At 61.5% G+C, this 15,365-nt stretch overlaps 1 protein-coding gene across 2 annotated transcripts; it reads left to right on the top strand.

The window, feature by feature from the left end:
• Window positions 1–119: 119 nt before the first annotated feature.
• RNF166 (ring finger protein 166) lies at window positions 120–9,224 on the top strand. Of its 2 annotated transcripts, none has more exons than XM_058528466.1 (6): window positions 120–317; window positions 4,958–5,114; window positions 6,815–6,927; window positions 7,429–7,543; window positions 7,691–7,798; window positions 8,777–9,224. In XM_058528466.1, the coding sequence occupies exons 1-6, from the start codon at window positions 163–165 to the stop codon at window positions 8,840–8,842; spliced, it is 714 nt and encodes a 237-aa protein (XP_058384449.1). In that variant the 5' UTR covers window positions 120–162; the 3' UTR covers window positions 8,843–9,224. The 2 variants fall into 2 exon arrangements, with proteins under 2 accessions (XP_058384449.1, XP_058384450.1); XM_058528467.1 differs by lacking the exon at window positions 120–317 and adding an exon at window positions 3,412–3,518.
• The last annotated feature ends 6,141 nt before the right edge of the window (window positions 9,225–15,365 follow it).

Here is a 15,365-nt window from a genome sequence, read left to right as displayed (position 1 = left end):
CCCTAAAGACGTCACGCGGCGCAGCCGCCGCCGTATCGCGCGGGTCGCGGGCGGGGCGCGTCCTAACAACGTCAGCGAAGCCGTGACGCGCGGGCCGGGCCGGGCTGGGACAGGGGCGGCGGTGGAGGCGGTGGCAGCGGTGGCGGCGGGCCTGGCCCTGGGATGGCGATGTTCCGCAGCCTGGTGGCCTCGGCTCAGCAACGGCAGCCGCCAGGCGGGCCGGCGGGCGGCGACAGCGGCTTGGAGGCTCAGTTCAGCTGCCCCATCTGCTTGGAGGTCTACCACCGGCCGGTGGCCATCGGCAGCTGCGGCCACACGTGAGTGCGCCGGCCTCCGGGAGGGGAGGGGTCGGCGGCCGCCCGGTGCAGCGTCGGCGCGCAGAGGACGCGGTGGCCCGGGGCGCGGGGCTCCCTGCATAGGCAGCCCCTGCCCTCTGGGCGCGTTCACCAGCCTCAGCCCAGCCCCCTCTCACCAGCCCGAGGCCCCGACCGACGACCCCGTCGGGATACGGGGGCGACCTGCCTGCCGGGCCTCGGGGTCCCCGGGCCTCCCCGGGTATTCAGAGGGAAGCAGGCGTGACCTTTTCGCCAGTCGCCTTTGATTCGGTCCCGTGGAGACTGGGATGGGGAGTTGTAAATAAATGCCTTGTGGCTTTTGCTGTCAACTCTGGTTCAGACCGGCTGTCTGCTTGTCTCGGCTGCAAAGGAGAGGAGTTCCCTAAAGATAGGAGAGGGGCGTGTTTGGATCTGGTGCTGTTTTCTTTTGATGGAGAACTTGGGTCACATGGGTCACCGAGCAGCTAGGCAGGCTGGCCCTCAGGGGACCAGACGCCAAGCACCTTGCTAGGGTTCCCAGCTGCACCAGGGCCTACTGGGGTGTTTTAGGAACAGAAACCTGAGGATGTGGCTCTCTTCCCAGCTGAGAGCTGTACTCAAGTCTTCTCAGAGCTGCCAGCCTGGTTGGGAGGGAGCCGAGATCAGAGTGTCTGCTCTCCAACTCTCCCAAGTCTGAATAATACAGCTCAGAGTGAAATTAGCAGGGTGAGGAGATGGTGCAGGAGGGCTTGGCGGCCAGCGGAGCTGCTGAGGAGGTGGGGCTCTCACTCCAAGGAGATGGACCAGAGGTTCACCAGGGCTGGTAGGAGGCCACAGAACGTTTTGCAAACAAAGGCAGCTGACTTGGGAGGCTCCTGATACAGAGGGAGGTGGAACTGCTGGGTAGGTGTGTGGCGGTTGTCACCCAGGGAGGTGGCAGGGACAGCATCAGGATTCAGGAAGCCTGCACTTTACTTTCTCCCATGTCAGGCAGCACAGGCGCCGGCCCATACCAGGAGAGCACTGCCCACTTGTCCTGAAGGGTGCTAGGCCTCACGTTTTCATGCTGCTTGATGTTTTGGCAGGGTGGCCTCAGCAGGACCTCCTTCTTGTAGGCATGTACTAGTGGGTGTTTTAAGGTGTGTTCTGCATCTTCCAGTCCCTCACTGAGAGACCTGTAAGGCTTGTCCTGGGCCTAATTTTAGAAAGCCTTTCCTAGGCTTTGGATGGTGTCCCGTTGACACCAACCCTCACCCAGCCCTGGGCTGCAGCGTTTCCATTCTCTTGGTCTGCACAAATCTGTATTTTCTTTTTTTCCCCAAATAAGTCTTCTCTTAAAATGTGGTTTTCAGAGCACAGAACTGTTGTGAAAGCACTACTTCCTATACACCCCTCCCCCATGCTTTCCTTGGCAGAATCTGATCTGTCTCCTAGTCAAGGCTGATGCTGCAAGAGCCTGTTCTGTAGTTTCTGCCTTGAAAAGCCCTCCCTGCTGGCTTGTTTTCCTGGCTGTTCTGACTCTGCCTTTTCCTTTCCCCAAGTCCCTTGTCCAGTGTTGTGAAGGCACATGTGCAAATGAGCACAGATTCGAAGACTCACACCTTTCCTTTAAAAAAGTTTGCTGATGGTCTGGTTATTTCTCTTCCACGGCCGCCTGACTGTCAACAGTTTCTTTCCACAAAATAGATTTTCTGATGGTGAGAGCAGCCCTGTTTGGGGCAGGTACCCTGCTCCAGCACCCGGACAGAAGAAGGGGGGTCATGGGGAGGGTTTTCAAGCAGGAGCCCAGGGGCAGGAGGCCTCTGAGTGGAGCTTGTGGGAGAGCTCCCAGGAACCCCCCAGGGTCTTCAGGGGACATCCTCGGGAGTGAGCCACGTCCGGAACAGGAGCTGTCTGGCTGTGTCTAGCCCTCTGATGGACCCTCCCTGTAGGGCTTGTGTGTGTTTGGGTCAAGGGTCAGCCCTAGGCTGCCTCTGGCCTCTATACCTTTTCTTTCATTCCATCTAGTCCGTGTTGTGACATTTGTCTCTCCAGCTAAGTATTCCACATGCAGTTTATTAATGAACAGAGGTCATGGAAAAATTAAAATGCCTGTGTTTAAGGAGAAGTGTAGGGAATGATAAAATAGACGGTTTCTGAGTACCGCTTGTGTGCCACGGCCGTGTGAGGCAGGTACCATCACTATTCCTTTAGTAAAGGGAGAAGGAGACACAGAGAGGCTGAGGCAAGTTCCTGAGTGTGACAACAAAGCCAGTGTCTGGGCTCAGGCGGTCAGGCCCTGGCTGGCCTCTTCGCCACTCCTCTGCTGCTTCAGCTGCCTCACCACCTAGCGCACTTGCAGCAGTGACCACAGAGACCCTGGGGACCGCTTAGCCTTTACTGCCCCCTGCCCGGCGTCACCCAGGCCAATGAGCTGGCTTCTCTGGCCTCAGGAACTTCTGTCACTTCCTGCTCGGCCGTCTGAGAGCACAGGCCTCTCGGTCAGGCGCAGGCGGCTTATGTGGGTCTGTGTGTGGGTGAACCGAGTCAGCTGGGCCAGGACATGAGCGATTGAGAGACCACCCGGAAAAGGCTTTGGAAGTCGGCCTCCACTTCTCGGGACAGCTCCGGGTGCCCAGGGCCTGGCCTGCTTGCCTTTCTCTGAAACATTGGCCTGTCCTGGCACACCTGCGTGTGCAGGAGGCCTGGACAGCAGTGAGACACATCGGTGGTGCCGCTGTAGCCTAGAGTCCGTGCAGCAGCCGTCTAGCTGCTCCAGCTGTGCCTACGGACCTGGCATTGGAGGGCAGATGCCTCGGCTGCCTCCTTCAGCTGAGAAGCTGCTCAGCACCAACCCCTCAGCAGACACTGGCAGGAACCTCCTGTTGGAGGAGCGGGCACTGCTTACCTACTGCGGTTTCAGCACACCACGGCCATGATGCTGGAAACTAGGCCACGAGCTGGGCCACTACGTGAACACCTGGTTCTGCCTCCGGCTCCTCAGGGACTGTGGTTTCCTCTAGTGACAGAGGAAACCAGCACTTTCTTCCAGTGACAGGGTGAAGTCAGAGGCCTCCCCTGGCCGTTTGGCTAATAAGGTCCTGGGGCCAGTGAGAGGGGCAGCCCTGGAGAACTCACCGGAGCGCCAGGTTCTGCAGGGGTGGGTGTGTGGGTGTCTCCTTTGCACACCTGCCAGCAGTCCCTGGTGAGCCTTCACTGGGGGAGGTGAGTGACAAGCGGGCCGACCTCCTTACGCTGCAGGAAGAAGTTGTCGGAACTCTGCGCTTTCTGATGGACGTCAGGCCTCAGGCTGAGCTGGGCCTTCTCTCTGTCCAAATGTTAACACCGGTGGTGACCAGCCAGGTGGTGGCTGCACTGGAAGCCAGTGTGTAGGAGGAGGCCTAGCAGGAGGGACTCCAGATGGCCCTCGGCTGCATTCTCCTGAGAAGGAGGTGAAAATCTCCTGATGGCGCAGAGAACGCTGACCCCTTAACTTGGGCTGAGTCATCTGTGCACTCAGGAACATTCCCATGTCCCCTGTGTCCCCTACAGCTCCTGTCCCCACCCACAGCCCAGCTTGTTTGATGCACAGGTGGGAGTCAAATTGTATGCACCCTGATTTCTTGCAGATTTCTTGCAGTCTGCAAAGTTGCCACCTTTCTTGTTGGTCTGGGCCTGGTCCCCCTCCTGGGCTGAGGCTTGCTCTTCTGGGGCTGTGGAGGCTCCGTTTCAGTGTCTCCATGTTCCTGGTCCTGTGTCACAGCTGAGTAGTCCCCACGGCACTTCCTACGAAGCTGAAGCAAGGTGGTCCTGCGGTCAAGCTCCTCCTCCCTTTTACTCCCCGCTGGGAGTTCTGGAGCCCGGTGTCCCCCGCTGACTGGCTTTCCTCCCGCCTGGGTGATGGGCATGCTTCTGCAGCATGGGGGGAGGTTGTAAATACAGCCCCATGTCGTTGCTGGGGCCGAGCACACCCAGGACCGCTAGGACCTGTATCTGGCCGGCCTCGTGACTCGGCATCTTGAGGAACACTTCTAAGAGCTCAGGACTGCAAGAAGCTTCAGGTGCTGGGTGCATGCCCGGGGCTGTCATTGTCCCTGCTCAGCAATCAGGAGCCTGAGCACAGCCCCTTCTATCACCGAGCCTCTGCTCAGGCCTAGCTGGAGCCCTTCCTGCCTGGGGAGGGGGCACTGTCTCAAGGCTGGTAACACTCACCTGCCAGCTTTGGCCCTGCCCTGTCCCACAAGTCCTGGGCCCCAGGCCCCAGTTCCTCTCCCGCCATGGTTAGTGATTTTACTCCTCAGGGCACAGTGGGTGGAGGGTCTCCAGGGTCCCCCTGTGCTGTCCCTGCGTCCCCTGAGCCCCCTGAAGTGTTGTCATCACTGCCTGGTGGTGAGACAGGCCTCGTACTACAGCTAGAGCCCTCGCTGGGACCAGAGCTGCGGGCCGGCACAAGTCCTGGAGAGCCACAGCGGGGAGGGGACCTGGCTCATCTTTTAGCCAGATGGTGCCCATCCAGCCAGAGGGAGTCAGGCACAGAAGTGACCATCACCAGCAGCCCACTGTTGACAGCATTGGGGAGCTGGCCACATGTGCCAGAGTGAGAGGAGGGCCAGCGAGGCCCAGGTGGCCAGCGGCCCTCAGGCCCATGTTCCCCCCCGCCGCAGGTTCTGTGGGGAGTGTCTCCAGCCGTGTCTGCAGGTGCCGTCCCCCCTCTGCCCGCTCTGCCGCCTGCCCTTCGACCCTAAGAAGGTGGACAAGGCCGCCCATGTGGAGAAGCAGCTCTCGTCCTACAAGGCGCCCTGTCGGGGCTGCAATAAGAAGGTACCCCACCCCCAGGGGCTGCCCTGGGCTGGGCGGGAGCTCTGACAGGCAGCCTCAGGCCCAGTTCCGCTCTCCGGCAGAGGAACTGAGCACTAGCTGCTTCCATTTCCTGTGGGGACCTGCAGCTCTGCTCAGGCCCCTCCCCCACCACACCGCTCACTTCCGGTGGCTGCGGGTCCCTCACCTCCGTTGCATTCCCCCACCCCACTGCCTGGCCTGGGCTGTGGGTTGCTCGTGTGTGTTGGGGCCGATGCAGAGACAAAGGGGCTGAGCTGAAACCCACCCCAGATGCAGCCTCGACACCCCAGTGACCCGCACCCTGCAGGCCATGGCGCTGGGGGAGAGCCATGATGGTGGTGGGGTGAACACCGCAGGCAGCTTGGAGAGCATCTTGCGTGCTGGGCACCCATAGCTCATGGTGGTGTGTGGCACCTCTGTCATCCACCCCGGGTTGCTGTTTCCATCCTCCCCCAGAGCCCGCCCACCAGCGCCCCCACACCCACCGTGAGGGGTGGGGAGGCCCCAGCACCAGGAGCTGATTTTAAATTTCCACTGGCAGACTTTGCTGTGTCTCAGGTTAACAAGTTCTACCAACTTCGCACCGTAGGAAGCAGCCCCTGGTTGCTTTGTCCTAAAGGTCAAAGGTCTGAATGTCCAGGGGCTGCCCTGAGGTCCTCGGCGAGGGGGCTGCTGTGGCCTCCTGCAAGCTGGTGTGCCCCCCCTCCCCGGCAGCCTTTGTCCCCCAGAGAACAGACCAGAGTCCTGGAGTTTCACATGTGAGGCTGCCCTTTGCTGCAGCAGTTGCAGTTCTGTCCACACATTCAGGGCCACGTGGTATGCCTCTCCTGGTGTCCACCAGCCCTGGGTGGTGCTAGGAGCCAGAATGCTCTCAGAACGACCTTCTCCTGTTACCCCCTATGCCTGGGTGGACCTTGGCCCTGGGGACGGGGCCCCACGCGCTCGCGGAGCAGCTGTCCCTCACCTGCCCTCCCTCGCCGCTTCTTCAGTTCTGTGAACTGCTTTGCTATTTGTGAAATGTTGACCCCCAGCCTCTTGGCATGGGCGACATGGCAGGATTGGTGGCGTCCACTCCCCAGGGAGGGTTGACCATGCCTCCTCCTCCTTCTAGTCATTCACCTGCACCCGACCGAGGGTCTCCATGCCCCGACTCGGGAGTCAGTGCTCCCCTCCCCCCACCCTGTTCTGAGCCAGGTTCCCTGCTTGGCCAGAACTCGTGACTCAGGCCACCGAGAAGAAGATTTTGCTGGGTTGGGTTTGGTTTGGTATCTTTTGGAAAGGAGTCTTGTCAACTGTCTAAGAGAATTTTGTCTGTTGGTTCCTGTCATGAGGGTTTTCTTTTCCTGAATAAACGCCCTTCCTGTTCCTTCAGGGACTGCCCCTGCCCTTCTGCAGCTCCCTGAGGGCCCCGCTAGGGCCTGCTCCCGTCCAGTGGCTGGTGGCTGGATGCCTGCCCCCTGCGCGGATGCAGCTTGAAGCCATGAGCACCTGCTGCTGGGTGTAGCTCGGCAGCACGTCTCTGGGGTCCCGGCCTGTGTCTCCTTCCTTTGGCATCTCTTTTCCAGCAAGGACACGCGTCCTCAGAGAGGACTCCAGGGACTCGCCCTGCCTGCTGGTTGTTCCCTCGTCCTCTGCAGCCTGAGGCCCCCACTGACCCCCGCCCCCTACCTCTCTCTTCCTAGGTGACGCTGGCCAAGATGAGGGTACACATCTCCTCCTGCATGAAGGTCCAGGAGCAGATGGCCAACTGTCCCAAGTTCGTCCCCGTGGTGCCCACGTCCCAGCCCATCCCCAGGTAGGCCACCCTGCTGGGGGTGCTCAGGGTCCCCGTCCCTCGTGGGGCAGCTCCTGGCCTGCATCGCTGGGTGGGGGCAGCGCAGCTCCATGTTGAAGTCACCTTTTGGAGGTTCTCGCCGCCCTGCAGGAAGGGGACCCTGAGGAGGGCCCCGGCGTCACCTCCCAGTAGGGAGCGTGGTCCCCAGAAAGGCTGGGGCTGGGCAGACGCCTTCTCTCAGGGCGGGCAGCGGAAGGGTGGTCCTCCCCCTGTTTGCACAGCCACGTGGGGAAGGAGGTGAGCAGCGCTCTAGAGCCGTCACAGTGGGTTGTGCAGGTGGAAAGGCAGAGGACCCATGGCGGCCGCGGTCCTCGGGACTTCGGCTGGGCCTCCTTCCTGCCCACGGCCCAGAGCCCACAGAGGGGAGGGCAGGGCACACCCGGGCTCGGGGGCGAGGCCAGGCTGCAGGAAGGTGAGTAGGGCCCAGCCAGCTGCTGCTCACCCCACCCCCCGTCCCCCTAGCGCCATCCCCAACAGGTCCACCTTCACCTGCCCTTACTGCGGTGCCCGCAACCTGGACCAGCAGGAGCTGGTGAAGCACTGTGTGGACAACCACCGCAGTGACCCCAACCGCGTGGTAAGCGCTCGCGCCCGCCGGGAAGCCTACCCCCGTGTCGAGGGGTGCTCAAGCCCCACTGTCTGCAGTCAAGTGGCCCTTCTGGGACCCCAGGGTGGGGGCTTGCTCCCCGCCCCGAGCACAGCTCACCTGGCACCCCTGTTGCAGGTGTGCCCCATCTGCTCGGCGATGCCCTGGGGTGACCCCGGCTACAGGAGCGCCAACTTCCTGCAGCACCTGCTCCACAGGCACAAGTTCTCCTACGACACCTTCGTGGTGAGTGTCCCCCCCCAACCTGTAACCAGCCTCAGCCCCAACAGCTGCAAGGAGGCTGGACACAGAGGTACCCCCGCTTCTATGGGAGCCACCTGTGGTGGGGCACTGATGCCCGTCAGGTCCACATGGACACTAGGGGCCTCGGGACCTTGGGTCTGCGCAGAGCAGTCCTGTGAGGGCCCCTGTGTTCTGTGCGGTCCCTCACCACCGGGCAGTGAACTCTCTTCACGTGGGGCCCTTCTCTGGGAGAGGCGGCCACAGCTACGGCGGCCACGGCAGGGGCATCATGTCCCCAGCCCTGCATGGTGGCTTTGGAATAGAGAGTGCCTTTAGTGGGTGACAGGCTCCCTCTAGGTGCCTGTTGGAGATGAGCTAGAGGGACTCTCATCACCTGGAGAAACCTTCAGCTCCTTCCCTCTCCACCTGCAGTAGGTCAGCCCCTCCCTCCCACCCTGTCCTTCCTGTCCCCCTGCCAGTCCTCCTCTAGCCTCCAGCCTCTGGGCACCAGGCCTGGTGGACACACTGCTGTCTGCCCGGGTCCTCATTGTGGAGGCCATGGATATCCTGGCTTCTCTGCTCATCTCAGAACCCCCTTCTTGCGGGCTAAGGTGAGAGAACAGCTCTTGTCTCGCCTGTCCTCACGGACCCGCTCAGCTTCGGTCACTGGGCGAGCTGTCTGCTGGGGACACGCTGCACGGCCCATGCTGCTGTCGGGGAGTAAAGACCTTGGGAGAAGCCAGATGTCGGCCCCACATGCGCAGCACTTTAACATCCCACAGAGCAGTCGCTGTGGGACCCTGGGATCCCAGGGCCCCAGGTTGTGACCTGGGTCGTGCTGAAGGGAGGTGGGGAGACTAGAAGCGACAGTGCTGGTCTGTTTAGGGTGACCGGACAGAGGAGGTGGCTCTGAGAGGCCACCAGCACAGCCAGCTCGTCTGGCCCTCGTGGCCCCCAGCCCGCTCCACTTCTGTCTTCCAGGACTACAGCATCGATGAGGAAGCTGCCTTCCAGGCCGCCCTGGCCCTGTCTCTCTCCGAGAACTGAAGGCGTAGCCCATCACTGGGACTGAGGCCTCCCGCCTCAAGGCTGTGCTGGCTCTGTGTGGCCCAGCGCCTGCACGGGAGCGCGCCTCGGGGGCCAGGTGGAGCCTCTGTCATTGCAGGAGGAGGGGTCCCTGAGCCTGCCAGAGGCTGGAAGAGACCACCGTCTGCTCTCCATCAGAGGACGGCCGCCTGTGCTCCTGGCCGAGCGTCACTAGGTTCTTCGGTGCTTCAGGCCAAGTAGGCGGCCCTCGCAGTGCCAGCCCATTGGGACTGAGAGCAGTCGGCTGTCTGTCTCAAAGCCATGATGTCCTCCCATGTGGGGAGGCCCCGCTGCTGAGCAGGGAGGCGCTGGAGGGAGCCAGGCCAACCCCCGGCCTCAGCCTGTGCCCTTGGTACTGGCTTTGTGATACCTGGAGACCCTGGCACTTTTCTACGTCATCGGGTGTGATGGCCTTTTCACGTTTTATAGAGCAAAGACAGAGCAGTACTCTTCCTATTGCAATGTCTGTGTTTGACTAGGAACAATAGTATTTTTATGGAACATTTAGAAAATTATATTTTTTAAAAAAACAATCAAAAATGCAGTGGTGGGATTGTTGCAGGAGAGGGAAGGAGAGACAGGGCAAACGCTGCAGCCAGGATGAGCCGCAGGGCTTCCCTTACGCACAGGATGGAGGTGGCCGCATCCCCAGGTCACCCCACTGTTCTTCAGGGTTCCTCTGGTCAGCCTGTCGGTTTCCCTTTAATAATGACCAAGAGGAAATCCCAAAGCCCCCGGCCACTTGGCGGCAGTGGCTGGATCTGCTCCAGGGCCTCTTGGGCAGTGCAGAGGCCTCCTGCCCGGGGTCTTGGCCTCGGCCCCACTGTCACCTTGCCAAAGCTGACCACGTCACTCCTCAGGCAGGGCCGGCCCCAGCAGTGGCAGAGCTCGGGGGCCTGGGTGGGGGACCTGGGCAGTGGTGGGTCCGGCCAGAAAGCACTCATCAGTACTCGTTTGGTTCGTGGCATAAATTATTGCTGTCTTTTAAAAAAATTTAAATAAAACATTTCAAAGCATCTACAGCAGCCTTGACCGGCGGGTTACATTCTGCGAGTGTTGAAAGTGGAGGGCTGGTACGCAGTCCCCACAGCTCCCGGTGAGGTCTGCAGGTGTGTGTCCCCCCAGCAGCCACGGCTCAGGGCGCAGCTGGCTTCAGGGTCACCCGTGAGGAGGACGCAGGGGCCGGGAAGGGCGAGGGGGGCAGCCGTCCTGCCCTCGATGTTCCAGGCCCAGAAGAGCTGAGCTGCCCAGGCCCTGCCGGCGCGGCCTCTGTCAGCCTGTGGTTCTCACTCACCGGCCTGCTTCTCCCTCTCCCAGAGCACACCCTATTTCTTTTGTGTGTGTGTGTGAGGAAGACCAGCCCTGAGCAAACATCCATGCCAATCCTCCTCTTTTTGCCGAGGAAGACTGCCCCTGGGCTAACATCCGTGCCCATCTTCCTCCACTCTGTATGGGACGCTGCCACAGCATGGCTTGACAAGTGGTGCGTCAGTGCGCGCCCGGGATCTGACCCTGCAAACCTTGGGGCCGCTGCAGTGGAGCACGTGCACTTAACAGCTGCGCCACCGGGCCGGCCCCAGCGCATCCTATTTCTTGAACCACACCCGGTTCCTTGTGACAAACCTCGGTGAAGGTTTGCTGGGCGATGGTAGCTTTCACCTCCTTCGTTATCCCGAGATGGGGTCCACCTGAGGCCGGCAGGCTAGGCACTTCCCGGGCTCCTCTTGGCCAAGCAGGTCTGAATGGGGCCGGTTCTGGGACCCAGAGGTGGCCTTTGGGGTGGTCTTCGGGATGTCTTCAGGGTGAAGCCCTGCGGCCCCTGTCACGTTCCTTGTGTGGCAGCCCCTCTCTCCTCTGCTGGGTGCTCCACAGCCTCCCCGGCAGGCTGCCTGGTACCCCAGCCTATGCCCTTGGCCCCCAAGCCTCACTCGGCTGCTGGAGGGTCACAAGGAGCTGTTGAGAACTTAGCACCCGGCCTTCCTCTGAAACATCCACCCAAACAAGAAACATCCACTGGCCAATGTCCTCGTGGCTGGTCAGCGAGTCATGCTCCTGCCGTGCTTTCTCCTGTCACCAGGCTGCTTCCCCAGGCAGGGCTGTGTTCTGGACCATTCCTCTGAGGAGAAGCCCGGCCTCCTGAGCTTAAAGCCCCAGCAGGGCCAGGCAAGCAGAAGTGTCCACAAGCAGTCACTCAAGAGGGGAGCTGTGATCTGGGCTGGTGACCCCCTTTAGAAGCAGTCAGCCCCAAACACCTTCGTTAGGAGCCACTGGCCCCACCTCCCCTCTGAGCTCTCTGACCCCACTGGCTGCAGACGCCAGGTTTCAGGGACCAGCAGAGCCGCGGGCCGGCCTGTCCTTTCCATCGCCTTCTGGAAGGAGGCCTGTGACACAGCATGTCCTGGGGGAGCCGTCCATGTCCAGCCTTAGCTTTCCCCAGGGCTGACGGGACAGGAAGGCCAGCGCAGCGGCTGAGGCCCCTCCTGCAGGAGGCTGGGGAGCTGGACCCCTGGACCTTGGTGCCCAGGGAGCCACACCTCCTGCCTGCCCGGCTGACTGCCCGCCAGGCGCATGGCCCCCAAGTGTAGACTCAAGGCCACATTCCTGGGGCCTCACTGACGAGGGAGAGGGACCAGGGTCTGTCAGCACCTGGGGGAGCCTCGGGGTGGCCTTGGCCAGTTGGGGCAGTGCTGGGACCAGCTGGGCTGCGGACGCCAGGTACAGATGCTTCCCTCTCCCTCTATGCTGCCCCCATCTCCTCTCCATCCTCCAGCTCAGCACGTTTGTCCCCCCCCGAGCCTCCCCTACACCCGGCAGTCCTAAGCACTGACCTCCTCCAGGGCCAGCCGTGCCTCCCCTGGTCCAGGACTGTTGTCCCTTCTTCCCCCAAAGCTACCAGCACATCCTGTGGGGAACACTCAGTGGCTGTGGTTCTGGGCCATCCACGTGGGCCCGTCTCCCATCACTAGTCAGGCCTCGAGCCCTCAGCCCTCAGAGCAGGGCTGGTGTCAGCATCTGTGTCCCCACCTGGCCACCAGCTAGGCCTGTCCACACCTCCTGGGGGAGCGGGACAGGTGCTGCTCTCAAACACCCAGGCGGCTTCACCGCGGTCATGACCCTCGGTGGCAGGAAGCCCTGGAGGCAGCTTCAGGGCTGTCTCAGCAGGTCCTGACCTCACCAGCACCCCTTGCTTACTGCCCACCCTCGGGGAGATGACGCCCGGCTGACTGTTTCCCAAGTCTCACCCTGTGGAGGCCTCAGCACCCACTACATCACTGCGGGTTCCTCGCTGAGGTGGGGACCCACGAGGAGGAGGGGGGAGCCAGGTGCATCCGAGAGTCGTCCAGCACCAGACAGGCCTCCACTGGGGACACCTGCAGAGCTCGGCCCCTCCAGGCCCCTCAGCGTGGCCACAGGGCCAAGAGCCACAGGATAGCATCCACGAATGGCTTCAATCTCGTCCCTTCCACTGCAGGCCCAGGCCAGATGGGGTCACGTGAGGGCACATGGGACACACAGTGACCCAGTGTCCAGGACAGTCTGCCCAGAGGAGGGCATCAGAGTGAACCCCAGCATGGTGTGGGGGACATGTGCAAGCTGGAACTCAGCAGACCCCACGGTGTCGGGCTGGGGATGTCTCAGGCTGAAGCCTGCAGTGCCACAGCCTCCCTTTCACTTTGGATGAAATCCGAGGTGGAGGCAAATGTCTGAAACCCGTCCAGTGGGGCCGCCCCAGTGAGGACGGGGAGGCCCAGATCACACAGGGACACAGCCCAGCCCAGCCCCTCATGTCCTGTCCCAGCCGCACCACAGATCAGCATGTCGGCCAAGGCCAGAGCCACTGTGCCGCTGCCGGCCCAGGGTTCCCTCCACGCATGGGGCTGCATATGGGGCTCGACGTGGCTCAGGCTCACGGAGCCACACGCTTCGGCAGGAGTTCCCAGAAGCCAGGGTTCCCTTCACCCTGGCACACACAAGGACCAACAATCCTGGGCCACTGATCTCCACGACACACAGCCAGACAGTCCTATGCCCACGGGGCCCAGGCCCCTATGCCCTGGGGCATCCCCAACTGAAGGCCACGCCCTTCCTTGCACAGTACACAACAGCACAGGGAGTCCACACACACCCTGCCGCCTAGAAAGTGCCTCTGGGTCCCCGGGTACCTGTGACCTTTCTGTAGGAAGGAGACAGGTGACCAGCCCACCTGAAGGCCAGATGCCCAGAGCACAGAGCCCCCTGCCCTGGCCAGGCTCCCTTCATTAGCCCCAGGGCTCCCGAGAACTGGCTGCAAATCTCACCCCTGCATCCTGCAGGATGCAGGACGACCTGAGCTCTGCGCACTTGACAGCAGGGCAGACACGCAGAGCATGGCCGGGCTGGTGGCCATGAAGACCCACTGCAGAGGGGCGTCGTGGTGGCCTTCGCTCAGCCCAGGGTTTGCAAGACTCCTGTTCTTTCGCGAAACACAAGTTTGCACAGGGACCTGGTGCCAAAAACAAACGGGTGGGTCCACCTGCTTGCCCACGTCCATTAGGGGCCAGCACACCTGCCACACAGAGCCGTGCCTCCCCAATCCCTGGGAGGTCATCTAACACCGGGCCCCCCAGATTTAGGCTCACGAGTTTGCGGGGAAATAAGACAAACTCCACCCTGGCCCCAGCGCTTGTTCCTCCTGTTGAGTGCCTTGACAAGCCTTGAGGCATCTAGGGGACGGGAACACCTTTGCCCCAGGATCCACCACGAGGGAGGGCGTGTTCGCGTGACATAGCTGGCAGTCAGTCTGCCTGGGGCACCGGTGAGCCAGCCCCTCCAAGATGCCTCTGGAAAGGCTGTCTCGGCAGTCCTTCCACGGTGCTGACGCCCCATGCCACTGAACGCCCTCCCAAGACTCTCGGAGACACCAGGGCTCCCATCTCTGCCCCCTACACACACTAGTGGGCAAGGAGACTTAAACTCACTCACAGCAAGGACAGGTGGGTCCAGAGGTGCCTCAGCACAGCCAGCCTGAGGAACGTATCTCTGACGGTGCACTCAGACCATCGGAAGCACGCAGCGAGCGGGCTGGCATCCCACCTGGAGCCTGGGCCTCAGCAAAGGGAAAAGTCAGGCAGCCAGCTGAAAACGGAGCTGGCTCCTCTGACCATGGCAGGTGCGGCCAGCGGCTCAGTCTGGGCGCTTCTCCAAGGGAAGAGCAGAGGAGGCAAGCGCGGGCGGGGCTGCTGTGTGGACCTGCACCTCCCTCTTGGAGTCTATGATATCAAACCTCTGGAAACCCTGGTAGGGGGAGCGGGGGTGGGGGGCAAGAACAGGCCATTAGGAACTGCAAACAGCACCAAGTAAGGTCACAACCACAGGTGCCAGGGTTAGGACGTCAACATCTTTTTAGGAGACACGATTCTGTCCCTAATGCTGTCCCTCGGCTCATTGTCAGTGCAGGCTGAGATGGGGGCAGCTGGGCGGTGGCCTCTCTTTTGATCCAGCCGGGTGTGAGCTCCAGTGCAGTACCACCTGGAAAGGTAGACCACCTGCCCACAAGGGGCGGGAGCTGGTAGCTGTAATCCTCGTTATGGCTGCTCTCAGTGGCCTCGTGGGTTTCTGGAGGGTGCTGGAGCCACCGCCTGGCACCAGAGTTGCTGAGGACCCCCTCAAGAGTTTGACCCACTGCCCTGACCCAGCCCGGGGACAGAGCCAGCTGGGCTCCCACAGAGGCATTTTGCTGAACATGGTGGCCAGTGGGCCAGGCCAGCAGAGAAGGCACCTTTGGACCCATCAGACTCGCCGCTGGCTCCTTCGAGACATGTCTGGAAAGGACTCCAGGTCCTTTAGTCAGTGGCTTCTGGAAAGCCTACCCTGCACTTGGCCACATGTCAACGGGAGGCGGGCCCAGGAGGTGCAGCCTGGGGTCCTGGGCGTGTTCCTGGGCAGGCCTCAGGCTCCTCTGATGGAGGCAGCTGCGGAGGTGTGAGACGCCTTCCCTGGCTGGTCTCTGTCCCCGCCGAGGCTGAGAGAGAAGCACAGCACACCAACTGTGCCAACACGAGACTGCATGTGCCCAGGTGCAGACACTCCAGCAAGGGCTGATCAGCAAGATGGGGACGTCCAGTCCCTCTCTGTGACAGAGAACCACCCCACACGTGACATTCTGGTATCTCCAACAACCTGTGGGGGAAGGAGGAGGCAGGTCCCCTGTGTGGACAGATGAGAAGCCCCAAGAGGATCCGGTCGGGGGCAGAGCTGGACACAGAGCTGTGGACCCAGCAGACTCCTCCCCTCAAGGCCCTGGGTTCACTCGCAGATGCATGACTTTTTGTCACACGGGAACAGCTCCTGCGACCTCATGTATGCACACATGCAAAGCAAAGGGAGATACACACACATGTGCACATGCTTGCATAGGACAGGACACAGGCCTGCACACACACATACACATGTGCACACATACTGACGCACACGTGCACACTGCACATCCCTGCTCGGTCCCTGC

This window comes from Diceros bicornis, chromosome 32, assembly GCF_020826845.1.
Source record: "Diceros bicornis minor isolate mBicDic1 chromosome 32, mDicBic1.mat.cur, whole genome shotgun sequence".
Classification (NCBI taxonomy): Eukaryota; Metazoa; Chordata; class Mammalia; order Perissodactyla; family Rhinocerotidae; genus Diceros; species Diceros bicornis.
The sequence above is the reverse complement of the archived record's forward strand: the minus strand, read 5'-3'. Positions and strand labels throughout refer to the sequence as shown.